Genomic DNA, 26,792 nt, shown 5'->3' with positions numbered 1-26,792 from the left:
GAGCGTGTATGAGGAATGTTATGAATGTGAAGGAAGCGAAAGTGGTATGTCAGGATCGTAGCAAGTGGAAATCCGTGGTCTCTGCCTACCCCTCCGGGAAATAGGCGTGATTGTATGTATGTATGTATGTATGTATTAATCATATACTTTTTTATATTCTTTTGCTTTCATAAGTAATATAAACTAATTTTTGAAAGCGTTTTTCAATAATTATTAATAAAAAGACACGTCATGATTGTTTACCTTCTTTCTAATGCTAAAAAATAACGAACTATAATAACCGGGCCTTATTTGGTACAGAACCTTGATTTGATAGGTACATCGGATATTCTGGGCCCCTGAGTTTGTTACGTAAAGGACAAAATGGTGACATGTGGTTAGAGCTGATACTGTTAAACTAGTGGTTCTGTGCGCTAAGTATAAAAAATAAGCTTCAGCGAACTCATTAAGCCTAGAAAAAACCCTACACCCTACTGCCACTTAAGTCAGTCTTGAGTCTTTGAATCAATTTCCGTAGTAGTACTACTACTACTAAGGTACTAGGAGGTAATAAGGCCTATAGTAGGTATAATAAGGCCTACCTGAAAAATAATGTTCTTACAACAGTGTAACCGTGTTAGTTATTTGAGTAACATATATGTAAAGTGATACAATTAAAAGCTAACAGCAAACCAGTACATAAATTATATCTTATGTACTTCTTATGAATTACACTCTTATAAAGGTTTCGGCTAATTACGCTTAATTACTTGAATAAAGGTAGATGAATTGCGTGCGGTCCAATAGGTAACCACAACTCACGGAGTCCAAAACAATAAGCTGATCAGCAAAGTCAAGTAAACAAAGCCAAGTCACAGTAGTAGAAAGATTATCGAGTTCCGTAAACGTAAGCCGGGTCAAAAAATTCAATCGCAACACAGTAAGTAATAAGTGAACGCCTCGTGGCAGTAACGCACGAAAAATAACATTGCAAATTGTCGGCAATGAGGCGCGCGCGGGTGCAAGCGTACGCATCTGTGTGCGTGCATTACACACACAAATACAGTCTCTCACGCCCCGTCAGAGCGACGGGTATATTCAGCTTGAAATCTCAAAATTGACTTTTAGCTCAGCTCCCGTTTCGTCTTAAGATAGTTTACTGCGTTTTTCAATAATTATCCCCCGTAAACAAGAACAAATCAAATTTAAGATGAGACTCGAGCTCTATGTGATGATAATTAATTTACCCTATTTTTTAAATACAATTTGTCTACTGGTATACTTTTTCGTATACGTATATGATTTAATGTCAAAATAATTGCAAAATCCAACTGTCAGTTTAGTGCGCCCCGCGATAGGACCGCCTTCGTTCAAGCCCAGCGGGCATCTGATCAAAGAAGTTGCGTGCACGGGACCGCTGATATCATGTTTTTGAACTTATTTATTTAATGTTAAATTAAAAAAAAAAGTAATCGCGGAATTCGCTCAAGCATAAAATTGCGCGTTATTAGAAGCAGTTTTCATATTTTTATCTTTTGTGCACAAATTGTTACGAATGTTTAAAGTCCGTTTTAGACCTATGTTCGTGATCGTTTTCTATCGAGCAAAAGTCAAAAACTTAGGATTCGAATCGCGGAAGTCACTAGAAAAAGCCCTCAAGATTGCTAATTGAATGTATGGCAGCCGTATTGTGAAGCAAAAAAGAGCTACGGCTTTTTAAAAACTTCGTTTTCTGAACCCACTGCACCTTAACAATATGTTATCAATTCCAACTGGATTTGACATTGACGATAGTGTTGGCGATCGCCATGGCGACGAGAGCATCTCACGTACGAATTCCACGTCATTGACGTAATGGTTGCTTTATTATCATCTTTGTCGAAAATATACGAAAAAGCTATGTGTGATAGGTTATACAATTTTTTTTAAACCAACAATGTGCGTCATGAAAATCAGTATGGTATGGATTTAGAAAAGACCGATCTACAGCTCTTGCTGTGACTAACTACATACAGAATGCTATAACAATCTTAGACAGGAAAAAACACGCCGTTGGCCTTCTATTAGACTTAAGTAAAGCATACGATAGAGTATCACACGAAATTCTACTCAAAAAACTTTATAATTCAGGGATTAGAGGCGTAGTCCACGATTGGTTTAGATCCTACCTGCAAAACCGTATTCACAAATGAAAAATATCCACAAGCCCCCTCCAGACTATACGCGTGAATCGCGGGCGAAGCCGCGAACGCGAGTGTGGCGTCGATTTCGCAGATTGTTCACGCCTTCGCGCCTTGTTCTCCGTTTTTTGTCGGTATTTCGGCCCGCGTCAAAGGAGACGCGAAGCGCGAACTTGCAAGACTCCACATTACACACTATTTTGGCTCTTCTGTGGCAAGATAAATATTAATTATATTATGATTATATTATATTAAGCAGCTATAAGTATTTTACGGTTTCACAAGAAAACAAAATGAAAAAACAGCTAAATCACGTATGATGCCATAGATAACGAACAGTTTAACTCGATCAGCCGATGCTTTTCCGCCATCTTGCCGCAAACCAAACTGCGAAATCGCCGTGAAGTGTGCGAGTGTGGAGTCATACGTCACCGATCTACACCACAAGGTAGTGTTTTAGGATGCGTGCTATTCTTGATATATATAAACGGCCTCCAAAATTTAGTTAATATACACAACATCTTATTTGCAGATGACATTTCGTTACTGTTTGAAATTGATAAAGGCGAAAGTCATAACGATACAATCAAAAAATGTCTTCACGAAATCAATAACTGGCTAGAAGTTCAAAATCTCGAAATAAATCTTAACTAAACTAAATTAATTCAATTCCATCACGGACTTAACAAACCATTAGAACTTGATATAATAATAAATAACATTGTGAGGAAGTTAACATGCTAGGAATATCCCTTGACAGTAACGTAAACTGGAAAAAACATGTAGAAATAACTAAAACCAAAATCTCAAGCTTCCTATATGCACTGTACAACCTTCGTCGGACAACAGACTTAAAAACTGCTCTGTCGGCCTATCATGCATTAGCGCACTCGCGGTTAAGTTATGGAATCATGCTGTGGGCAACAGCACAGATGCCGAGGATTTATTTATTATGCAAAAAAATGCGTCCGAATAATGGTTGGCATTCAATGCCCCGAAAGCAGCAGGCCCTATTTTGAGAAACACGGGATACTGCCATTGCCATGCCAGTATATCCTATCATTAGCAATATATGCATGGAAATATAAGTACTTATTTATTTAAGGAAACAAATAGTGCTAGGAGAAAATATCAGCTTGTTATCCCCTCTTCCAAAACAAAAACGCTATCCAATAGCCCACAATATACAGCAATTCGGGTATACAATAAACTGCCAAACAACATCATGTCGCACAATAAATTTGAATTATTTTATAAGGCAAAGGAATTTTTATTACAAAAATGCTATTATACCTTAAATGCATTTTTTAATGCTATTTCGGAATAAATTGAATCTAATAATATAATGTAAAAATGTAATATTTTATTTTGGATTATTATATTATATTAGGAAAACAGAATATCTCCAAATGAAATGGTACAAGAACACCAGAGTGAAAAGAGAAGACCTAGTAGTCGGAACAACCACCTACAAAGGTGTGGATCATTTTAGGTACCTTGGTTGCACAGTAACTGATACCAACCGAAGGGAGGAAGAGATAGATATTTGAATCCAAAACGCCCTAAGATGCTCGGCAGCTCTCCATCGAGTCTTAGTGTCCAAGCTGATCAGTAGACCGACCAAGATTCGAGTCTACAACACTGTTTTGATGTATGGGTGTGAAGCTTGGACGCTGACTTAAAAAGAAGAGAGCAAGCTCTTAGTGGCGAACTGGCGAAGAGGAAAATCTGGCGGAAGATTCTGGGGCCTATCAGAGAGGAGGATGGAACTTGGAGGCGAAGAAAAAATAGGGAGCTAGAGGAGCTGGTTGCGGTTGGTTGCTAGAGGAGGTGGTAAGTGTGACTAGTCGTATGCCTATTGCCTAGTATTAACCACATTTTTCATTGAAACACAGAAAATAAGAGGAAATACCTTGTAAAACTAAAGACCTCTTCAGTCGCATATTTCATTCATGATTCCATCGAATATTCTAACAGTTGAAACTTGAAGCAATTCCATGGTAATCCATAATATGTATCACGTGTCTTTCTTTTTTTTTTATCTTTATTTTAACTTAGAAATAAACAAAATAAACCCTCAGGAAATAATCAACAACAAATTAGTATTGACGTTGACAATAAAACTGTCATCAGTTGACATCAGTGACAGCTCGACGTTCCATTACGCTGATGCTCTAGTACAATTTCGAAACATAAAATCTCAAAATTCATAAGATAAATAAAAATATTAAAATAATTAATTCTCTAAATTCCGGATGTCTTAAATAATATATTAGATACTAATAAACATAAAAAAAACTTCAATACAGGAACGTTTTTCAGAAGTAAACTAAAAATATCTCAAAGTAAAATAATGCTTACAAATTCGTACGTGATGAGTTTTCGAACGTTCCCTTTATCATAATTTAGTCTACTCCAACTGACTACTCGACTATTGCCTATGAATGTGTGCGTAGATGTCATTAAAAATAGCTCCGTCTTTCTCTAAACTGCGTGAGTAAAAAGGACATGATTTATATTCTGAAGTAAGCAATAGTGAACCTTAATATTTAAGACATATGGATTAGTAAACAACCTAGAACTTATGATCTTTCTTCTTGAATCAAACCTTGTTACACGCCACGAGGTTAATGACATCTTCCTCAGTTCTGGTATCCTGGTACTTTTGGTAAACGTTTGTCTCAATAAGACACCTGTTGTCGGTTACCCGCTCGAGGCAAACGACCTCTTCTGCAATTCTGGCATCCTGGTACTTTTGGAATAATGTTTATGCCATTATTTCGCCGTTATGTCGCCAGTATGTCGTCGTTATGTCGCTATTATGTCGCTATTATGTCGCTATTATGTCGCCGTTATGTCGCCGTTATGTCGCTAATATGTCGCCGTTATGTCGCCGTTATGTCGCTGTTATGTCGCTATTATGTTGCCGTTATGTCGCCATTATGTCGCCAATATGTCGCTGGTATGTCGCCGTTGTGTCGCCGTTACGTCGCCATTATGTCGCCGTTATGTCGCTATTATGTCGCCGTTATGTCGCTATTATGTCGCCAATATGTCGCTATTATGTCGCCGTTATGTCGCCATTATGTCGCCAATATGTCGCTGGTATGTCGCCAGTTGTCTTTGTTTTGATTCATGTCGCCAATATGTCGCTGTTATGTCGCCGTTATGTCGCCATTAAGTCTTTCTAGCTAATGTCGCCATTATGTCACCGTTATGTCGCCATTATGTCGCCATTCTGTCGCCGTTATGTCGCCGTTACGTCGCCATTATGTCGCTATTATGTCGCCGTTATGTCGCTATTATGTCGCCAATATGTCGCTATTATGTCGCCAATATGTCGCTATTATGTCGCCAATATGTCGCTATTATGTCGCCGATATGTCGCCATTATGTCGCCAATATGTCGCCATTATGTCGCCAATATGTCGCTGGTATGTCGCCAGTTGTCTTTGTTTTGATTCATGTCGCCAATATGTCGCCGTTATGTCGCTATTATGTCGCTATTATGTCGCCAATATGTCGCCAATATGTCGCTGTTATGTCGCCGTTCTGTCGCTATTATGTCGCCAATATGTCGCCGTTATGTCGCTATTATGTCGCCGTTATGTCGCTATTATGTCGCCGTTATGTCGCCGTAATGTCGCCGTTATGTCGCCAATATGTCGCCAATATGTCGCCGTTATGTCGCTATTATGTCGCCAATATGTCGCCGTTATGTCGCTATTATGTCGCCAATATGTCGCCAATATGTCGCTATTATGTCGCTGTTATGTCGCCAGTTGTCTTTGTTTTGATTCATGTCGCCAATATGTCGCTGTTATGTCGCCGTTATGTCGCCATTAAGTCTTTCTAGGTAATGTCGCTATTATGTCGCCGTTATGTCACCAATATGTCGCCGTTATGTCGCTATTATGTCGCCAATATGTCGCCGTTATGTCGCTAATATGTCGTCAATATGTCGCCAATATGTCGCCGTTATGTCGCTAATATGTCGCCAATATGTCGCCGTTATGTCGCTAATATGTCGCCGTTATGTCGCCAATATGTCGCCGTTATGTCGCTGTTATGTCGCCAATATGTCGCCGTTATGTCGCCAATATGTCGCCGTTATGTCGCTAATATGTCGCCGTTATGTCGCTATTATGTCGCCGTTATGTCGCTATTATGTCGCCGTTATGTCGCCGTTATGTCGCCAATATGTCGCCGTTATGTCGCCAATATGTCGCCGTTATGTCGCCGTTATGTCGCCATAGTAAAAAGGTATAAAAGGCCGGTGCGGAGCGTTGGGGATGCATTCATTCTTCGACCGGGCTAGCAGTGACTCTGGTTTTCGGGTGTAACGTAGTGCGGGGAAGTGAAGTTTCTCCGCGACTGTTTCTGTGTTTGTTTTTACTTGGAATTATCCTAGTGAATTTAAACTTAGAATTTGTGTCTGTGCTTGGTTTTGCGGGGATTTTAATTGTCGTAACGCTAAGTTTAGACTGTTGTGGAGATTCTTTACTGCCATGTGTGGGTTTTTAGTTATTGTGAAGTTTTCTCTACGCTGTGTGTTCTAAGTGCCGTCATGTTATGCAGGGACAATGTCAATGCATAGCCGGGGCTTGGAATAGTGTCTGTGTTTGGTTTTGCGGGAAGAAATTCTCGTAACGTTAAATATAGATGACAGTGTTTAAGGGAATTTCACTTTTCATTAACTCATACTTTAATTTAGTGATAACTTAGTTATTTTAGTGTTTTTCTATGGGGAATTTTTGCTATTTTAAAAGCCAGATCATTGTTTGGACTGACAGTTTGTCCAGCTAAACATTCACTCCGCCTAACGGTGCCAAAGGATTGGATGGTTAGGAGTCTATTGCTCCAAGTTTGAGAGGACTTGGCGTCTCTTTTATATCAACATAAGAGACGAATTATCTCACTAGTCTCAAGGCCCAGCTGTTTAGACGGATGTGGGGACGTCACGTGCGCGTCATTGGGTGTAAATCCTGCCCACTGAAGTCGACAGTAATTGAGACTAGGTCTCCTATTAAATTTATTTATATATTTCGGTGCTCCGGTTCATGCTAGTGCTGGTTGTGGGGACAGACTTCTGTCGTGACTGATATTACACTTAGTCTTTGTTGCGGCAGAGTTTCCCTCGTAATTAGTGCGTGTGTGTGCTAGGGTACTGATCCACTTATATACACGGAATAGGGCGACTTATTCTTATCCACCATGCCCGCGGGCGATAAGGAGGGAGTCAAATACACTGGCCTGTAGGTTGCCTTATCGGTCTCGCCTGTCGAACTTTACAGCCTCTCGTAGGGACTACACTTGCGTATATTACAAAGCATTAGGTCGATGGTAAGAACGAACTATGCTTTGAATATACTAGATTAGGGACAAAGGGTAGGATTAGGGTAGAATCACACACTTGTTTGATGTCTATTAACGTTCTTTTTTAGTTAGGGTCTATAAATTTGAAATGGTTGATATATATTTATCTTTAAGGGTTTTAAAATATGGTTTCTTAATCCTAAAATATGTGTGTTTAAAAGGTAAAGAGTTTAACTGCCTAAATCTTTCTAATTTCTAATTTATATGGGGAAAGAACTAATGTTTCTATAAAATTTTATTTCTATTTTTCATTTCTGGTTGTCTGGTGTAGGGACGAGGTACTGAGTAATATAATCAGGTAATACATACAACAACATACAACATAATCTCTTAATTATCAATCTGGATTTAGGAACGCAGACTATTCTGGGATTGAAGAACGGTTTGCTTTAGGGAACCTTTGTCAGGCAAGAGCAGTACAAAGCATACATTGAGTGAATACTCAATTTCGGCTTCGATTAAATATAATAGTTAAAAAATAAACTCGGTGCTTCGTTTATACATCTAGAAAACCAGGAATTCTGTCTAGATTATCAGTTTTGGGGAATGGGATTAAGGGATTAGCATCCCTAGCTTTTGAATATAAAAAAGATAAGTAATTATGATGATTGATGGATACTTTGACACTTCTTTTCATCATCATCTAGGTGCGCTTAAGTTACGAAGTGTTGGTCATAGCCCGTCTGGCTAAACTGGTAGGGTAGGTGTTCCGATTGATACTTGCAAATCGGACTAAGAGCTTCCAGACCTGCATCGGGCGTACGGAGCAGCACGTGTGATTAAATCACACATCGTTTAGAAGATGATAGTTAATTATAATTAACCTTGAAATGCTAGGGTGTTAAAGAGCTTATCTCAGGAGTGCTGCTTCTATGTTATCCCGGGAGCTTAATAGGTGTGGCAGGATTTTACCAACAACATTTTTATATATTTTATATCATCATATATGCTGCAATACTTAAATACATTATAGTAAATTTTACACCATCATTTACATTGCACTAATAAATTCTAATGTAACAATACCACTTCAAATACGGAAAGTTTACCCAATTAGTCGCTAGATGTCGCTGGCGTCAAGATAGAACACGCTAACGCTTGTCTATCACAGTTTCATGGCATGTGTTCGACATTAGTATGCAAACCGCTCACTAGATGGCGGTGACATCGAAATAGAACACGCAAGCGTTTGTCTTTCGTAGAATAGTTAAGTTCTAAGTTTGATTTTTGTTTATTTGATAGATTCGATAGGTGACACGGTTATTATATGCGAAGTATCAGCTACTCTGAGTACTTTCTATCAAGAGATGCTCGGAGACTGATTACTACAGTATCTCCGACCGGTGGTTACGTTCGTGCTGAGGGTGTTTGTTCCTGCATATTCTTGTGGGTCTTCACCTTTACGCGGACAGTGTTACCTTTTTTGTGCACTGTTACAAACTGTAAACATAAATACGCCAAGTAAATAAATTACTCTTTCAAGAACTACTGCCTTTCGCTGATTGAAAACGCCCCATCGATCCCGCCACTTACAATCTGGCGTCCAACGCGGGCACTTCGTCGAAAAGTGACTACCTCATTACGAAGTCGGGGCGAGTAACATCGATAAAAATCAAGCCGAGGCCAGTCGTTGAGACTAAACAAAACAGAAGTATGGCAGTCAATATGTCCGAAGCTCAGTTTCAACAGCTGATTGGAGCCATAACTCACAGTCGAGCTCCAGCCACGGAGACCAGAGATGCACCGCGCACCACATCTTTCGCGACGGCCACCTTCACTTATGATGGAGAGAGAGACGCGACGCGTGTAAAGACATTCCTGACGGCTGCATCATGCTTCAAACGTGTCGAAAAGATGAGTGACAGCGATGCACTTGATAGCCTTCCTCTGATATTAAAGGATGACGCTGCCGTGTGGTGGAACGGGGTGTCTGATAGTGTTTCGACCTGGGACGACTTCAAGAATAGGCTGCACAGGGCTTTCTCTCCTAAGAAGCCTGCTCCTATGATCTATCAGGAGATCTGTGGAATTCACCAGAAGGACAACGAACTTACTGAAACCTTCGTCGCAGCGAAAAGGGACTTGATTGCTCAGCTGCCTACTCCACGTCCTTCAGAAAGTATACAACTCGACCTAGTGTATGGATCGCTGCATAAGAAAATCAGGGAGAAAGTTCTACGGGAGAACGTCACGACCTTCGACGATCTCCTAAAGGCTGCCCAAAGTGCTGAAGAACTCTTCGATACCAAACCTCAGCCAGCCACAAAGGGCCGCATCCGCTGCAGCTACTGTAAGAACCCAGGACACTCTGTGGACGTTTGTCGGAAAAAGAAGTTTGCCGAAAATAAATCAACCTCAGCGGCACTCGACCCAAGGAAACCCGTGGTGGCACAAACTCAAATGCCCTCACCATCTGCTCCGAAATTCTCGTGCTACGGCTGCGGTGCTCCAGGGGTAGTACGGACTAGCTGCCCAACCTGTTCCAAGCAACCACGTCAACAGCCGATTAAGAAGGAGGACTTAAGCTTCTACGCCATTGATGATGAGCTGGATAATAGGCCACGACCTGTCGTTTGCATCTCCATTAAAGAGATACAGGGCTATGCATATGTTGACTCCTGCGCCAAATCTAACGTGGCCTCGTGGCAGCTGTACTGTCAGCTCAAGGCAGAGGGATACGAATTCACGACTCAGACAGTAGTCCTTACCATGGCTGACGGCTTTCATAGGAAGCAAGATATACTGAAGGTCAGGGTAGAGGTGAAGCTCATTGATCGGGTAGTACCTACCCTATTTGTTGTGCTGCCGGATTCACGGGACAATCGTACGCTTCTGGGATCCGGATTCGTGCAAGACGCCCTTATGATATTAAATATTCCCCAATTCACGTGGTGGTTCTTGGATGATCCCGATGTTGTCTACGAGCTATATCAAGAGAACTTCTTAAAATTCGATGTAAACTCCAATGTTGAAGTATCTACGGAGATGATCACTTCAGATCACAGAGCGAAACATGTGACCACTGTTCGTGAGGTTGACGTCTCCGAAAATCAAGCGTCTAAGGTCCAAAAGGAGAGTAGTGGGTCATCCTATCGCCTGCACAGGTTAGAAGACACCATCGTCGACAGAAGATACAAGACTTTTGACGGGTATCTCCCACAATGGGACTATATGCTGCGCGATGCTGAAGTCAATGTGGAGGAAGAAGATGTGACTCTATCTCCGCGCTCGCAAAATCTTTTCCCTGGTACGGTGCAGTACAAAGAAATAAACATCGACTCGCTAGAAATCTGCAGCGTAATGACAGAGCCACAACAAGAAATGATGGGAAAACTACTAGATCGCTTTGAGGACGTATTCATGCCAAAGTCGCATCCAGCCAAGTACGTTGAGCATCGCATCGATACTGTGGACAGCCGGCCCACTACTGTACCACCCTACCGTCTTTCGCCTCCCCGAAAAGAAATTTTAAGAAAGGAACTTGATAAGATGCTAGACGAGGGAATCATAGAACCGCAACAAACACCATGGGCAGCGCCTGTGGTCCTTGTGCCCAAACCTAATGGTGAGACTAGAGTATGCGTGGACTACCGAAGATTAAATGCGGTCACAGTTCCGGATCCGTACCCAATTCCCCGTGTGGACGACTTGTTGCATGAAGCTAAACCAACGCCTTATATGTCCACCCTCGATCTCAAGGCGGGTTACTGGCAAATCAATGTTCGGGAGGAAGATAGACAGAAGACTGGGTTTATTACACCGTTTGGCATATTCATCTTTAAACGAATGCCCTTCGGCCTTCGAAACGCGCCTGCCACCTTCCAGCGCCTAATTGACAGGTTTCGCGTGGAGCTGAGTCACATCAAGATGTTAGCATACCTAGATGACTTGATCATCTTCTCGACTTCCTTTGAGACGCATCTACAGGACCTTGCTGCTGTGTTCGATTTAATGCGTGAATACAATCTTACCGTTAACCGACAGAAATGCCGTCTCGGATGCTCGACCATAAAATACCTAGGGCACTACATAACTCCAGAAGGAATACAAGTAGATCCAGGCAAGGTATCGGCAATCCTGGACCTCCCTACGCCTGCCAACGTTCGACATCTACTGACCTTTCTGCAGACTTGTTCTTGGTACCGCAGGTTTATCAACAACTTTTCAGCAATTGCGGAACCCCTAACTAGACTCACAAAAAAGAACACTGTTTGGAAGTGGGACTCGGAGCAAGACGCTGCATATAAAAAACTTAAGGAGTTGCTCACTACGGCACCCGTCTTAAAGCAAGCAGATGAAAACAAGCCTTACGTAATTAAAACAGATGCGAGCAGCTACGCACTTGGAGCAGTTCTGGTCCAGGGGGAGGGCCCTGAAGAGCACCCCGTGGAATTCGCAAGCCGGTTACTTACACCAGCAGAGAGGAATTACTCGACAACTGAGCGCGAGGCATTAGCTGTTGTCTGGGCGGTTACAAAATACAGAGGCTACATTGAAGGCTTGCCCACCATTGTCAAGACCGATCACCATGCACTGAAGTGGCTCTTATCACTTAAATCACCTACAGGCAGATTAGCTAGATGGGCTCTGATACTACAGGCTTTTGATCTGACCATACAATACACACCTGGCCGCACTAATGTGGTAGCAGATGCGCTGTCCCGCCCTCCTTGCACTGAAGACACTCAGAGTGACTGTGGCATATGTGGAGTTACTGTAAACATGCCTGTCCGCAGCTCAGCAGAGATAAGAGAGGAACAAAGAAAAGACGCGTGGATATCCAAGATCGTTGATACATTAGAAGGAGAAAATGACAACGAAAATGCAATGTACTGGAGTGGAAAAGGATATCTTATGAATAACGGATTACTCTATCGTCATTCACCTTACTCCGATTCAGAGGACGCTCAATTGGTGGTACCCGAACACGAGTGGGCCAACACACTCTGTGCCTACCACGATGACCCTTTGGCTGGACATTACGGTGTAGAGAAGACTCTCGAGAGAATCGCAAAAAGATATTTCTGGAAGGGGATGCGAAAATACGTTGAAAGTTATGTTAAACAATGTGTGCCCTGCCAGCGTTATAAACCAAGCAATCAAAAACCAGCTGGCTTGTTACAGACAACAGCCATGAATAAAAGGTTCGAGGTCATCTCATTTGATCTGTTTGGACCTCTTCCCACGTCACCACAAGAAAAGACATGGATATTCATTGTTGAAGATGTGGCCACTCGTTGGGTCGAGCTCTTCGCCTTGCAGACCGCAACCGCGGAGAACTGTGCAGAGATACTACTCAACGAGATATTTCTTAGATACGGTATACCCAGACGTGTCATCAGTGACAACGGGCCACAGTTTGTAAGCGCTGTGCTACAGCAGGTGACGTACTGTCTGCGAATAAAACACTCCTTCACACCAGTATACCATCCCGAAGCTAATCCCGTGGAACGTCGTAATCGTGACCTGAAGACTCAACTGGCTATACTAGTAGAGGAAGAGCACAGTAACTGGCCTGAGAAGTTGCCGAGCATTCGGTTTGCCATGAATACAGCGCAATGCTTATCCACAGGCCGTACTCCTGCCTATCTCACCTTCGGCAGAGAGTTGAGAACGCCTTCTGATAACGAACACGATTTCCGAGAAATAGTGCTTTCTGAGAATTTTGTACCCGAAATCACACCTAAACTGCTTCAAATCTCGGACACTTTGAAACAGGCACGAGAGGTACAGGAGCTGAAAGAAGAGGCACGCAAGGAATATGTGGACAAGAAGAGGAGGGAAAGCCCTTCCTATAACCCCGGAGATCTTGTTATGGCCAAACTACATCCTATAAGTAGTGCGTCCCGCGGATACAGTGCCAAATTTGCGCCGCGCCGAGACGGACCCTACGTGATCATCAAACGATGTGGTCCAGCCTCCTACCAGATCGCCAATCCGGAGCAAATCGAAACTCCGATGGGTACGTACCATGCCTCTGCGTTAGAGCCCTACAAGGGGAACGAGGAAACTTTACCCACCCCCGTACAACCACTGCGGAGGAGAGGACGTCCTCGAAAATCTACTGTCTCCGTCGCTAAACGAGGAAGGGGCCGACCAAAGAAGCACTAAATGTTACAGTTCCGTGGTCGAGCCGCCCTACGAAACTGAGGGGGAGATTGTAACAATACCACTTCAAATACGGAAAGTTTACCCAATTAGTCGCTAGATGTCGCTGGCGTCAAGATAGAACACGCTAACGCTTGTCTATCACAGTTTCATGGCATGTGTTCGACATTAGTATGCAAACCGCTCACTAGATGGCGGTGACATCGAAATAGAACACGCAAGCGTTTGTCTTTCGTAGAATAGTTAAGTTCTAAGTTTGATTTTTGTTTATTTGATAGATTCGATAGGTGACACGGTTATTATATGCGAAGTATCAGCTACTCTGAGTACTTTCTATCAAGAGATGCTCGGAGACTGATTACTACAGTATCTCCGACCGGTGGTTACGTTCGTGCTGAGGGTGTTTGCTCCTGCATATTCTTGTGGGTCTTCACCTTTACGCGGACAGTGTTACCTTTTTTGTGCACTGTTACAAACTGTAAACATAAATACGCCAAGTAAATAAATTACTCTTTCAAGAACTACTGCCTTTCGCTGATTGAAAACGCCCCATCGATCCCGCCACTTACACTAATAATTTTCTATTTTTGTATTTCATTTTTCTTTAAATTATTTCTTACTTGCATAAATACTTATTTTATTACCATAAATATCTGTTCTCAAAATCTAGGTAATAATAAATAGAGTCAGAGTCCAAAATTTAGCTGATACTCATTAAAGAATTTGAGGTTACCGCGGTTCACTTCGAGGGGTCCTAACTACTAGCTAGACGATCACATGGCCATATTTTAAGGGTAAATCTAAAGGGGATGTTTATATATTAAGGTAGGTTAGGGGAAGTTACATAAGCCTAATATAATTGGCGAGATCAAAGCCACACGACTCCGCTGGCTTGGTCACCTGGAGAGGATGGGGGAGGATCGTGCTGTGAGAAGAGCGTATGTGGGGCACCCGGGGGGAAAACGTCCGTCTGGGCGTCCCAGATACCGCTGGAGTGACGAAGCCCAAAAAGACCTGTCCGCCCTCGGAATACCCAACAGGCGTGAAGTGGCGCAGAATAGGGCAGAATGGCGCTCTCTTGTGACAGAGGCCAAGATCCTCTCTGGGTCACTGAGCCAGTGATGTATGTATGTATGTATATTATATTAGGATTATAGGATTATTATATTAAAAATTATAATTTAATAACATTTTAGGCGGTGAATAATGAATAGCTGTTAAGATATAATTTAGATTAGGTTATATTTAAGTACCAATGTTGCTATGCCCTTACGGGTGCATGTTGTAACCGAAGATGTTAATGAGACCTACTGTACACACATGTATGCAATAAATGATATGAATATGAATATGAATATGGGAGTGTGGAATATGAATTCCACTCCACGTCATGGACGTAATGGAAGTGAATATGAATTCCACTCCACGTCATGGACGTAATGGGAGTTAATATGAATCCCACGTCATTGACGTAATGGGAGTTAATATGAATTCCACGCCATTGATGTAATGGGAGTTAATATGAATCCCACTTCATGGACGTAATGGGAGTTAATATGAATCCCACGTTATTAACGTAATGGGGGTTAATATGAATCCCGTCATTTCGCATGCACCAGTCAGCGTGAGCGATGTCCAAGGCTTCAAGGTCAAGTATCAAAAATAAGATCAAAACCGTAACAAGTTGTTAAATCTGTAGGTATCGGGGCCCATCTATACATCATATATATTTGTATTACAATATGTATTACAAATTAAAGATATCTTATTGATACTGTTTTCACACCCCCTGGCACTGATTAAAATAACCGACTTGGTTTCACATTACATCTCAAAACTTTTTTGTAGTAGAAGCGTTGCTAGACTTGCACCTTTTTACATGTAATGTTTTTGATGGGATCTCATCTCTTTTTGTAGGCAGTCCTTCTTTTCGGGTACTCACACCCATACTATATATACACACATCATAACTAAACACATCTTCATTCATACTCACATCGTACATCGTAGTGTACCTTTACTTTACCTACTATTTGTAGGAACTGCAACAGTAACTTTGTAATAGCATATATTTATATGGAATTACAAACTTACTTATGCAGTTCTTAGATCTTTAAAACGTGACTGATATTGCAATATTTTTAGGTTTTCTATGGCTTGATAAGCTGAAAACTACTTATGTTTTAAAATTTGAAGCTTGTGGGTATGCTAGAAGTACCTTAGAATTGTGATGATCGGTGAGTGAGCGAGTGAGTGAGTGTGTCAGTGTCGAAACTAAGGAACTTGGACGTACAATAATTCTTAAACTACAAGTTCAGATTTGATGTTTTTGAGAATATATATATAAAGCATGTTAAGCCCTATATGTAACTGAAAATTCAGGGTTCTAGCTTCAGCCAGCACAAAATAACAGGCCGTCGAAAAAGGCCTGAATCGCTTCGAGAAAAGGATGGTACGGCCGTGCCTCTTTGTTTTGCTCGACTTGGCGGGGGCACTGCCGTGCTCCCAGATTATAGCCAGCCTTTTATGAATGTAGTATGATACCTTTGCGTATGGTGCTTTACGCACGCTAGCGTCCCCTTCCCTCCCCCTGCCGCAACCCCCCCTATTTGCATGAAATATGTCCCGGTTCAGTTTTTTTCATTTTTTGTCATTATATTTTAGTCATTAAATTATGAGCAGGCTCGATCAAGGGGTTATTGAGCTATAAGAGCTTAGAAGGTTAAAAAGCTATTTGTGAGGGATCTTGCTATTATGGTCATCTTTTTGCAAGAAAGTATGGTCGAGTTTGGTATCAAATGAAAGTGCTCGGCTTGCACTTTTATAATATCGTTTGTAAATTTACCATTTTGAAATAATTAGCAAGATAAAAATAAACATAATATAGGTATTTGACATTTGACAGGAAATATTTCGGCTTACCACAGATACAGTATCAGTTAAGGGCTCCACAGACCTTGTCCACACGATTTTTGATCCATTGCCGCCTATAGTGGGACATAAAATAGTATAAAATATTTTTTTTTAATTTCCATATTATAGTCGGTCAAACAAGTATGTCAGTAGAAAAAGGCGCGATATTCATGAGGAATCGAGGGACCTCCTCAAATCTTAAAGGCATACATATAGTCATTTATGTGTTTTATCAACAAATCAAGTATATACATTCAAAAAAGTGACATTTGATGAAGTGGAACTGCTGATGATGATCAGAACGGAACTCTTCAACGAAGCATAGTTCATGTTTGGCGATTTGTCCTCTTCGTTATGTTTGTTAAGCAAGTTAAGTTTTTAAGCCACATTTTTGTCAAGCTCGAGTTCTGATGATGGGATCCACGAGGAATCGAGGGAACTGCTCAAATCTTAAAGGCATATGCGTATAGAGATTTTTGTATTTTCATCAGAAAATCAAACATTTTCATTAAAAACTGTCGCATTTGATGAAGTGGAACTGCTGATGATGATCAGAACGGAACTCTTCAACGACGCATAGTTCACGTTTGGCGATTTGTTCTCTTCGTTATGTTTGTTAAGCAAGTTAAGTTTTTAAGCCACATTTTTGTCAAGCTCGAGGTCTGATGATGGTATCCTTGAGGAATCGAGGGAACTCCTCAAATCTTAAAGGCATGCCTATAGAGATTTGTGTATTTTCATCAGAAAATCAAGAATTTACATTAAAAACTGTCGCATTCGATGAAGTGGAACTGCTGATGATGATCAGAACAGAACTCTTCAATGACTACACGTTTGGCGATTTCGAATTTCGATTTTGACGGAGCTGGCCCTAGAGCCAGACCTGACCCGGATCCGGGCTCTTATCTGGACTTGAACCCGGACCTGGACCTGGTCTTGGACCTGGACTTGGACCTGGACCAAGACCTGGACCTGGTCCTGGACCCGGAACTGGACCCGGACCCGGACTCGGACCTTGACCCGGAAAACCACTGATACCTAAGCTAAATAAACCACTAGGATTACCTACCATAAAATGTAGGTATAAAGTATAACGATGCCAAACTTACTAGCCCCTCCCGCGCAAACCCCCGTACATATTATGATTAAAACCGTATTATATGATTTATGATTTTATTTACACCGCACCACACGCGCCGTTAAGTGGGTTAGGTTAGGTTTGAACTGCGATCCTCACAGAACCGAAAAAAAAAGATAAGTTTAGGTTAGAACTGCGAGCCTTACAGAAACGAAATGCTAGGTACTGGAAAAGTGGTTTTGGTTAGGTTCCAACTGCAATCCTCACAGAACCGAACTGCTATCAGAGAAGTGGGTTCGTGAGGCTAAAACTGCGACCCTTACAGAAACGAAATGCTACCTACTAGAAGAGTGGGTGGTTTTTCTTCCTTTTCTATACAGTGCACTATCTGTGTAAAATAATCTTTCACCGGCCCCCATAGAAGTCAGTTTTTTTTTGTTGAAAATTATTTTCTACTATTTTATGTCGAACTATACGAGTAAGTAGGTGCAACGAAGTCAATCGCTCTATATAATTGTTGGCGAACCGCGAGTTCTCAGCTCGGGGCGAACGTTCTACTAGTTTAGGATACTATCATTTAGTTACGTTTATTCTAGCTTATCGTTGCTGAATATATTATAGGGAGGTTATGATACTGATGGAGATAAATAAGTATTTAGTTATTTATTTCCTTGCAGGGCCAGCCATGTTGGAGCGCATCAAGTCAGTGGCCTCTCTCGGGTGGCACCAGAAGCAACGAGAGTTGATCACCATCAAGGATAAGAGGAACTACTACTTGGACCACGGGTCCTTCTCACTGCCCAGCCACACCCCCTCCACTAGGAGAACCAAGTAACATATTCAACAATTCAGCATATATTAATAACAGGGAAACGCACTAGGTCTTGAGTAAACGATTTAATCTGAACTGGATACACGACAATGCATAGACCGACGCTACCGTTCCTTTCGCGGGAATCCATCTTGACCAGTGTGTGGCCTGTCATCGGGACGCTGTCAGTTAGGGCACGTTCAAAACCCCGCTAACAGATTCGGCCATCTGACCATAACCGTCGCCCACGACGGTTTCTTCCACCTGTGCCGCGCTGAACATCACCACCAGTCTCTTCGCAGCTCAGCTCAGCAGCCGGACTCACTAGCTCACTAGCACTGTGAACCGATCAAATTAATTTGAATACGTAGCCCGTACGCAACGTTTTTGTTTCAAAAGGCTTTCCAACGATGTCAACAATAACTTTGTGTAGTTCAAGAGACTTTAAATAAATTAATGTTCACGTGAGATTACACTCCAGATGTCTACTTATTTTATCAAAATGAAAACAGACTTCCACAATTCACTTTACTGTTTACATACTTTTAATATCTTTCCTTATTCAAATCCAAGACTGAATAATAAATGTCAGATATTAGGTGCAGGAACTATTTATAGTCAATCGAATTCATCATATCATTAAATTTAGATCCTTCTGAAATGATGCATGACTGGCGTTGCTTGATCAACGGACCACAGAACAGAATAGGTAAAACACACCGCTCTATTAACGAAAATAAGGAACGGGCTCACATGTGACGGCAGTGTTGTAGATGTAGATGATGCGTGCTCCACGCAGGGCCAGCACAGGAGACATTGCGCTCGCTCGGCTCGCTGGGCCTCGGCCGAACAACAAGCGCACAGCTCCACGTCCATGGCTGCTACCAATGCAGCACATCTCTCAATTCTATAATCCATATAATACTTGAAAAGTTCCGTTTTACAACAAGGTACACTATGCCTTCAAAACAAACCATGTCTTTCGTAGACCAACCTAAACGGTGAAACATTAGGTATTACAATTTCGACATTTGCACCTTCTTAATAGGCTGTAGAACATTTAAACAGTTCACATTTCACAGTGATCTGAATTGATCTGATTTTCTAATTATGTCAAATTTGTATATCAAAACTCAAATTAAGTCAAACATGATTGGATCATCATGTTTACCGCTAAGCAGCTTTTATTACACTGACTTTTAAGGGAACACAAATGAACTAATATGAAGCCAATAGACGTATAATGGAACACATGTGGCGCAAAATACAGCTTATCGCTGAACGTGTTTACCGCTAAGCAGCTTTTATTACGCTGACTTTTTAAGGAAGCACGAGTGAACTACCTATTAGGAAGCCAATAGACGTATATAGTAGTATACCCTATAATGGACACGGAACCAGTAATGGGACAAAAAAACACAATTCCTCTAAAATAATTATATAAAAGTAGTTTATAAACACTGGATATATTTTTATCATAAATAAGAGTCCTAGAGCTGATTATGTTTGAATTTTTATTAAATTCGGTTATTTTTTAAGAAATGTGCGTCAACCCAAAAGTTGTCGTGCCACTGAAAAAAAATATCACTAAAAATTCTTAACAACTTCGCTAAGAGAGGTGAGTTAATTTATTAAATTTTAATTAATTAATACTTGATGAAAACTAGAATGCGTTTTGTTAATTGCATTTACCATGAGATAAGGTATACAACACACTATGTTGTGACTCCACAGATGTAAAAAAATAGTGGTATTTGGCCCAATCCCATTATAGGAGCTGTAAAACTGTATACCTCCTATGATGGGACAATTGACATAATGATGCTTGCCATGCCATAATTTCATGTTTTAAACAATACAGAAGTAAAATGTAGTTACGAAATATGTCAACCAGGAGGTATTCTCGGACTTAGGATAAATTAATATCGTTTTTCCAAACTTTTATTTAACTTGCCTTGTTAGTTAGTCTGGGTCAAATTTTGGTAGCTGAATTTGACCCACTTTTCGATTTCCGATTCAGTTGAAATTTTGTGTAAGTACGTAATTAAGTATGCAAATCGGATGATAATGCAATATTATGATAACATGGACTTGATCTGATGATGGAGACAGGAGGTGGCCATGGGAACTTTATCGCAATAAACCCTAACTAATTGTGTTTGGGTATATTAGAATTGTCTCGATGAATCTAATACAATAATAATTGGCTGTGGAAAGAAAAATACATTCAGCGATAAAAGCTTATACCAAAAATTGATTTTTTTGCCATAACTTATTCCCCATTTCAATATTTTATACTGATAGAAGTGATAGAGCAATGTCCATTATAGGGGGCCCATTACTGGATCCACGTCCATTACCGGGGGCCCATTACTGGAGCTTTGTGTCAGGGTAGGCGTCAATGATACTCGAGTTGGACTTCAAGACTGTTTATTCATAATCTAGGGTGGGTACACCTTTCTCAACTACCGACATCTTCCTTCTTGAAAACAAAAACAAAAATTAATAATAATAATATGCCATACCTAAAACAAGCATGCATTATCTTAATTTTATTATTACATACCTATAGTGTAGTGCTTTAAACAAACCTATGCTTTTACATAGATTGTAAAGGACATATACCTACAACTTTTTAAGGTTTTTTTTTTTTAGTTAATGCATTGAATACATTATTATATTTTTACAATTATAACAAAATAATTATTTATTGCATTTCGATATACAATTTAAAATGTTTTAAATTTAGGTATATACTTGTTTACAAAGCATATAATTATCTTATTTATATTTTACTAATTTTAGATACATTGTATAACTTAACTGTAACTTGCACATCTGTTTTATCTATACAATATTAAATGTGTTCTAATTTACAATATATGTAAATGCATATTTATTTTTTACATACAATGCATGCAAACCTAAATAAGAATCAAATTTAACATTTTAATTATTAAAATTGACAAATTAATGAACTAAACTAAACTATTAGCTCTTAGTAAATTTGAGCATTCCATTTTACTGGTTTTTACAACTTATACATGTATTATGATATATGCAAATACAGGTATCCAACAAGCAGGTAGACTTGCATTCCCGTTATGTACTCCAGTTGCCCCATCTATTGGGAGGTATCACTGTCCTGCCGGAACGAGTTACATAAGCATCAGTTTGGTTTGTATTTAAATTAACGATATTTGAATTGGGAGCCGAAATCGATGCGAAATGCATTTGTGTCGGGAGAATGTGGTCGTAATCGAAGCCACACTCCGGATCGGTTTCCGGGCGGTGTGGAGAATCCGGTATGATGTGACGTCTATTCCTTATTATTTTATTACCATTTCTCATCAATATTTGATATGACCGATTTCTTAAAATTTTACTAACCGTACCGCTTATCCAAACACTGTTATTGTCGTGCCTTACCTTTACTTTTTGTCCTACTATTAAGGGAGATAGGTTTTTTGCATTTAAATCGTAATATTTTTTATATTTATTTTGACGGTTAATTAATCTGTTCCTAATATTGTGGTTCACTGTCGCATCTAGGACTGTTTCGCGAAGTGGTAGAATGCTACGTAACTTTCTATTTTGAAGTAATTCTGCCGGAGAGGGTAAGTATTCGCTAATTGGAGTATTAAGATATTCTAGCAAGGCTAGGCGAAAATCGGTCGAAGTGTAGGTGCATTTTTTTATTATATTTTTTATTACTTGAATGCTACGTTCCGCTTGTCCATTGGACTGGGGATAGTGAGGTGATGAGCGTACGTGATTAAATTGCCATTCTTTTGCAAAATTACTGAATTCGCGTGAAACAAATTGAGGTCCTCCGTCGGACATAATTATCTCGGGTATGCCGTGACTACTAAATATACATTTTAACTCATCTATTATCGCGTGAGACAGTGTGCTACGCAATTCGCGTACCTCAACATATTTGGTGTAGTAATCAACAGTCAATAAGTAATTTTTTCGATTAATATGAAATATGTCAATACCTACTTTAGACCACGGTCTCTTTGGTACCTCGTGTGGAATGAGTTTTTCTTTTGTGTTGTTTTTTCTATATGTTAAACACGCTTGGCAATTAGATATATAGTTTTTTAGTTGATTATTTATTTCGGGCCAAAACAATAAATCTCGCGCTCTTAACATACACTTTTCAAGGCCAAAATGTGCATAATGTATTTTTTGAAGCATGTCACCGCGTAACTTTTTAGGTATTATTATTCTACATCCTTTCCATAGTAATCCATTTCCTTCTGTTAAATCCTCTCTGTATTGCCAGTACGGTTTCACAACGTCTTCTACGTCTTTTTTTTCTTCCGGCCATCCTTTTCTAATATACTTTCTTAACAGTTGCATCTCACTGTCAATATCTGTTTCTTTTTGTAGTATTAAATAGTGAGTATCAGTTAACTCGTTGTATGCACACACGGTGTGGACCGCCTCTGAAAGTTCATCTTGCAGGTCATGATGATCGCTGGAAGCGGCCGCTAGCGGCTCGTAGGCGCGCGATAGCGCGTCCGCTATATGCAACTGCTTGCCGGGTTTGTAAACCAGCTTAAACGAATATGGTTGGAGCCTTAACAGCATGCGCTGTAACCTCGGTGGGGCATCCACAATCGGTTTCTTTATTATACTCAAGAGGGGCTTATGGTCAGTTTCGATTGTTATATCTGTGCGCCCATAAATATAACCATAAAACTTTTCACACGCATGTACGCATGCATATAACTCTTTCTCTATTTGTGCGTACCTCTGTTCAGTTTTTGTAAGCGCTTTTGAACCATAACACACGGGCAGGCCATCTTGTAAAAGTACACATCCAAGGCCACTCTTACTCGCATCGACAGAAAGTATTATCGGCTTAGTCATGCTATAATATTGCAACACTGGTTTTTGAGACAAACACTTTTTAATAACATTCCATGTGTTTTCATGTCTCTCATTCCAGTGCCACTCTATATCCTTCTGTAACAATTCTCTGAGGGGTTCGGTTTTATTAGAAAGATTAGGTATGAAATTACCCACGTAAGTCGTTAGCCCTAACAAACGTTCGACGTCCTTACTGTTCTGTGGCCTAGGCATATTAATAATAGCCGAGATATGACTATCATCTGGGTACAGACCTTTCCTCGTAATTTTATGTCCCAAATATTTAATTTCCTCAAGACCAAACTTACACTTAGTCAAATTTAATTTTAAATTAATTTTACGACATCTCTCTAATACCTGTCTCAATCTCTCATCGTGCTCCCATTTGGTTTTGGCAAAGACTAAAATGTCATCTACGTACATACAAACTCCTTCGATATCGTCGAAATTCTCATATATTTTGCGATGAAAAACCTCACACGCTGACGATATTCCATAGGGCATACGTAGAAACTTATATCTCCCAAACGGTGTATTAAAAGTACAAAGGTCACTATTTTCTATTTTTACTTGCCAAAAACCATTAGTAGCAGCTAGTGTGCTAAAATACTGAGCCCCTGATAAATTCGAAACGATTTCATCTAATGTAGGCAACCTAAAGTGTTCTCGTTTTATTGCTTGATTTAGTTCTTTTGGGTCTAAACATATCCTAAGGTCACCATTTGGTTTTTTTACAATGGTCATGCTGTTGACCCAATCAGTAGGGCCCTCAACCTTCTCTATGATACCTTGTCGCTCCATGTCTTCTAACTTTGCCTTTAATTTTTCTCGCAATGGTATTGGTACCTTTCTTGGAGCGTGCACTACGGGCTTACATTCGCGATTCACTCTAATTTTATAACTGCCAGGCAAACAACCTATACCCTGAAATACATCTTTATATTCCGTAACAAAAGCCGGAGAATGTAATTGCTCCGTTTCACTCACCGCAAATACTCTTTTAACCAAATTCATGAGCTTGCAATCATTTTTACCTAATACAGGAGCGGACGGCACATCAACCACTTTAAATTCCAAAAAATATACGTTATCTTTATATACCACTTTCAAAAAACATTTCCCTAGAACATCCAAGTTCTTTCCAGAATAACCGTGCAGTCGCGATGTTGTAACCATTAAATTTTCTTTGCTTAAACCGACTTGAGATAAGTAACGTAATGGCAAAACATTAACTTCGGCTCCCGTATCAAGCTTAAACCCTAAGTTATGACTATTAACATTTAAAACAATCGTCCATTCATCTATCTCATTATTAAGACAATATATTACCTGTTGGTCCGACTCCTCAATTTGATACACACCACACATACGCGAAAAGTGATTCAAACGCGAACACCGTAAACAACGTTTTCCATACGCGGGGCACGCATAGTTTCCGTGCGTTGTGCCACATTTGTTACAACAACGACTGTTATTATACGCGTTATACGTCGCACCACGATCGCCAGCGCCGCTCCCGCCAGCGCCAGCCGCCGCTCGCGCCGACACGGTCGAGTCCTGCGCGCGCCAACCGCCCGCGCTGCGCCTGCTCCAAGCCCCGCGCCCGGCACCGCGGCCGCCTCGCGACCCCGCGAACCGTCCTCGGCCACGACCGTAACCTCCTCGTTGTGATATTTGCCATACGTTATTATCTTGCAATGAATCATCACCCGTCGTTATGTTATGTACCGATTTTTCTCGCGACTCAATTATTTTTTCTGAATACACTTTGGATACTATAGCCGCTCGACAAATCTCCATAGCTTGTTCTAAAGTCAAGTCGGCTTCACGTAATAATCTCTCCCGAATAGCTTTGCTCGCGATGCCACATATCAATCTATCCTTAATCAAGGAATCACATAAAGTTCCAAATTCACATGAAGTTGATAATTTCTTTAAATCAAACACATATTGTTCTATTGTTTCACTTTCTGCCTGACTTCGCGTAAAAAATCGATGCCTCTCGACCGTTAAGTTTTTCTTTTGATCAAAATATTTTTTAAACTCGGCCAAAACTTGTTCTACCGTTGTACACTTCACATTTAGTTGTTCATACAATTCTCTGCACTGCTCACCCACTACATGAAGCAATATATTTATTTGTATGGCCGGTGTTTTTTTAGAAAGTTCACACGCTTCGAAATATATTTTAAATCCTTTACTCCATTTATTCCAACTGTCACTCAAACTGCCCGTAGTAATGTTCAATAAACTTTGATCATAAGTAAACGGCAACGGAGGCGTAAGCACTGTTTCCATGTTTGTACATAAACAACTAAGTCCACTAACGAATTTCTTAAACTTTTTATACTATATTCTCGTTAATAAAAACATTTATATAATTTCCGGCTGCGCCATGTCAGGGTAGGCGTCAATGATACTCGAGTTGGACTTCAAGACTGTTTATTCATAATCTAGGGTGGGTACACCTTTCTCAACTACCGACACTTTGGTGTCCATGACTGGAGAAAAAAAGCATAGTTTTAATTTGTTAATTATGTGGAAACTCATTGCAGTATCTTTGATACAACACGCCTAAAACATGGAAGGCGGATAGGACTTTCATCTTTTAACACGCTAAGCGGAGAGAGTTTACATGTACAAGGGAAATATCATAAATACTCCAAATTTCCTCTTAAATGTCCCATGACTGGTGCTGTTACTATAATGGAACACATGGGGCACATAATACAGCTTATCGCTGAACATGTTTACCGCTAAAGCAGCTTTTATTTCGCCGACTTATTATAAGGGAGAACGAGTGAACTATTATGAAACCAATAGACGTATAATCGAACACATGTGGCGCATAATACAGCTTAGCGCTGAACATGTTTACCGCTAAGCAGCCTATTATACTACCATTGGGACTGTCTGCATAGCGGCTGTTCAAACGTTCACAAGATGCCTTATAACTGTTTAGAGGTTCACTAGTGTATCGAAATAACGACTTGGACTTTATAGTGGTTCACTTAAGTATCTTTATCAGATATATAACAGTCGTATGCTGCATATAAGAATTTTAACGATTCACGTTGCTTCTTAACATTGACCGCCATTTTATTGTATATAACCTACAAAATTGAAATTGCTTTTCCAACTTTTAAGGGTAACAATAAGGTTTTGTGCCTGAGTTCTTAACCTAAATCATTAGTTTAGTACTTCCTATAACGTATTATTAACTTTTTATCTCATAATTCTGTCCACACCACTGAAATAGTTTTTACACATAGCTTATTTATATCATTAATTTAAATAAATTCTGATTATTTTCGTGGCGCACTGAAATTTTCTTAGATAATGTATATATATAATGTCAATAAACTTGCATTCCCAAACATCTTTCTCGCATTAATATATAAAAGATCATGTACAAACATTTAACTAAACACTTTAACAAAATGACTTATGGTGTCGTTGCGCTTAA

General features: G+C 40.3%; 2 protein-coding genes across 4 annotated transcripts in view; one reads left to right on the top strand and one right to left on the bottom strand.

Annotated features, from left to right (window-relative positions):
* Nucleotides 1–26,792, top strand: part of LOC134802411 (uncharacterized) — a 58,028-nt gene that overhangs the window by 26,583 nt on the left and 4,653 nt on the right. For 2 of the 3 annotated variants that reach the window (XM_063775066.1, XM_063775067.1), the window contains exon 9: nt 18,312–18,465. The exons of the other annotated variant lie outside the window; for it this stretch is intronic. In XM_063775066.1, coding sequence (XP_063631136.1) covers nt 18,312–18,465 — 154 coding nt within the window. The remainder of the gene's footprint in view (nt 1–18,311; nt 18,466–26,792) is intronic. 3 annotated transcript variants of the gene reach the window in all.
* Nucleotides 18,635–25,807, bottom strand: LOC134802270 (uncharacterized). Its single transcript, XM_063774852.1, has 4 exons — nt 23,897–25,807; nt 22,740–23,011; nt 19,199–19,352; nt 18,635–18,709 (listed from the first exon to the last, which is right to left on the bottom strand). Exons 1-4 carry the CDS (start codon nt 25,622–25,624, stop codon nt 18,635–18,637), a joined length of 2,229 nt encoding a protein of 742 aa, XP_063630922.1. The 5' UTR covers nt 25,625–25,807.

This window comes from Cydia splendana, chromosome 24 (genome assembly GCF_910591565.1).
Source record: "Cydia splendana chromosome 24, ilCydSple1.2, whole genome shotgun sequence".
NCBI lineage: Eukaryota > Metazoa > Arthropoda > Insecta > Lepidoptera > Tortricidae > Cydia > Cydia splendana.
The sequence above is the reverse complement of the archived record's forward strand: the minus strand, read 5'-3'. Positions and strand labels throughout refer to the sequence as shown.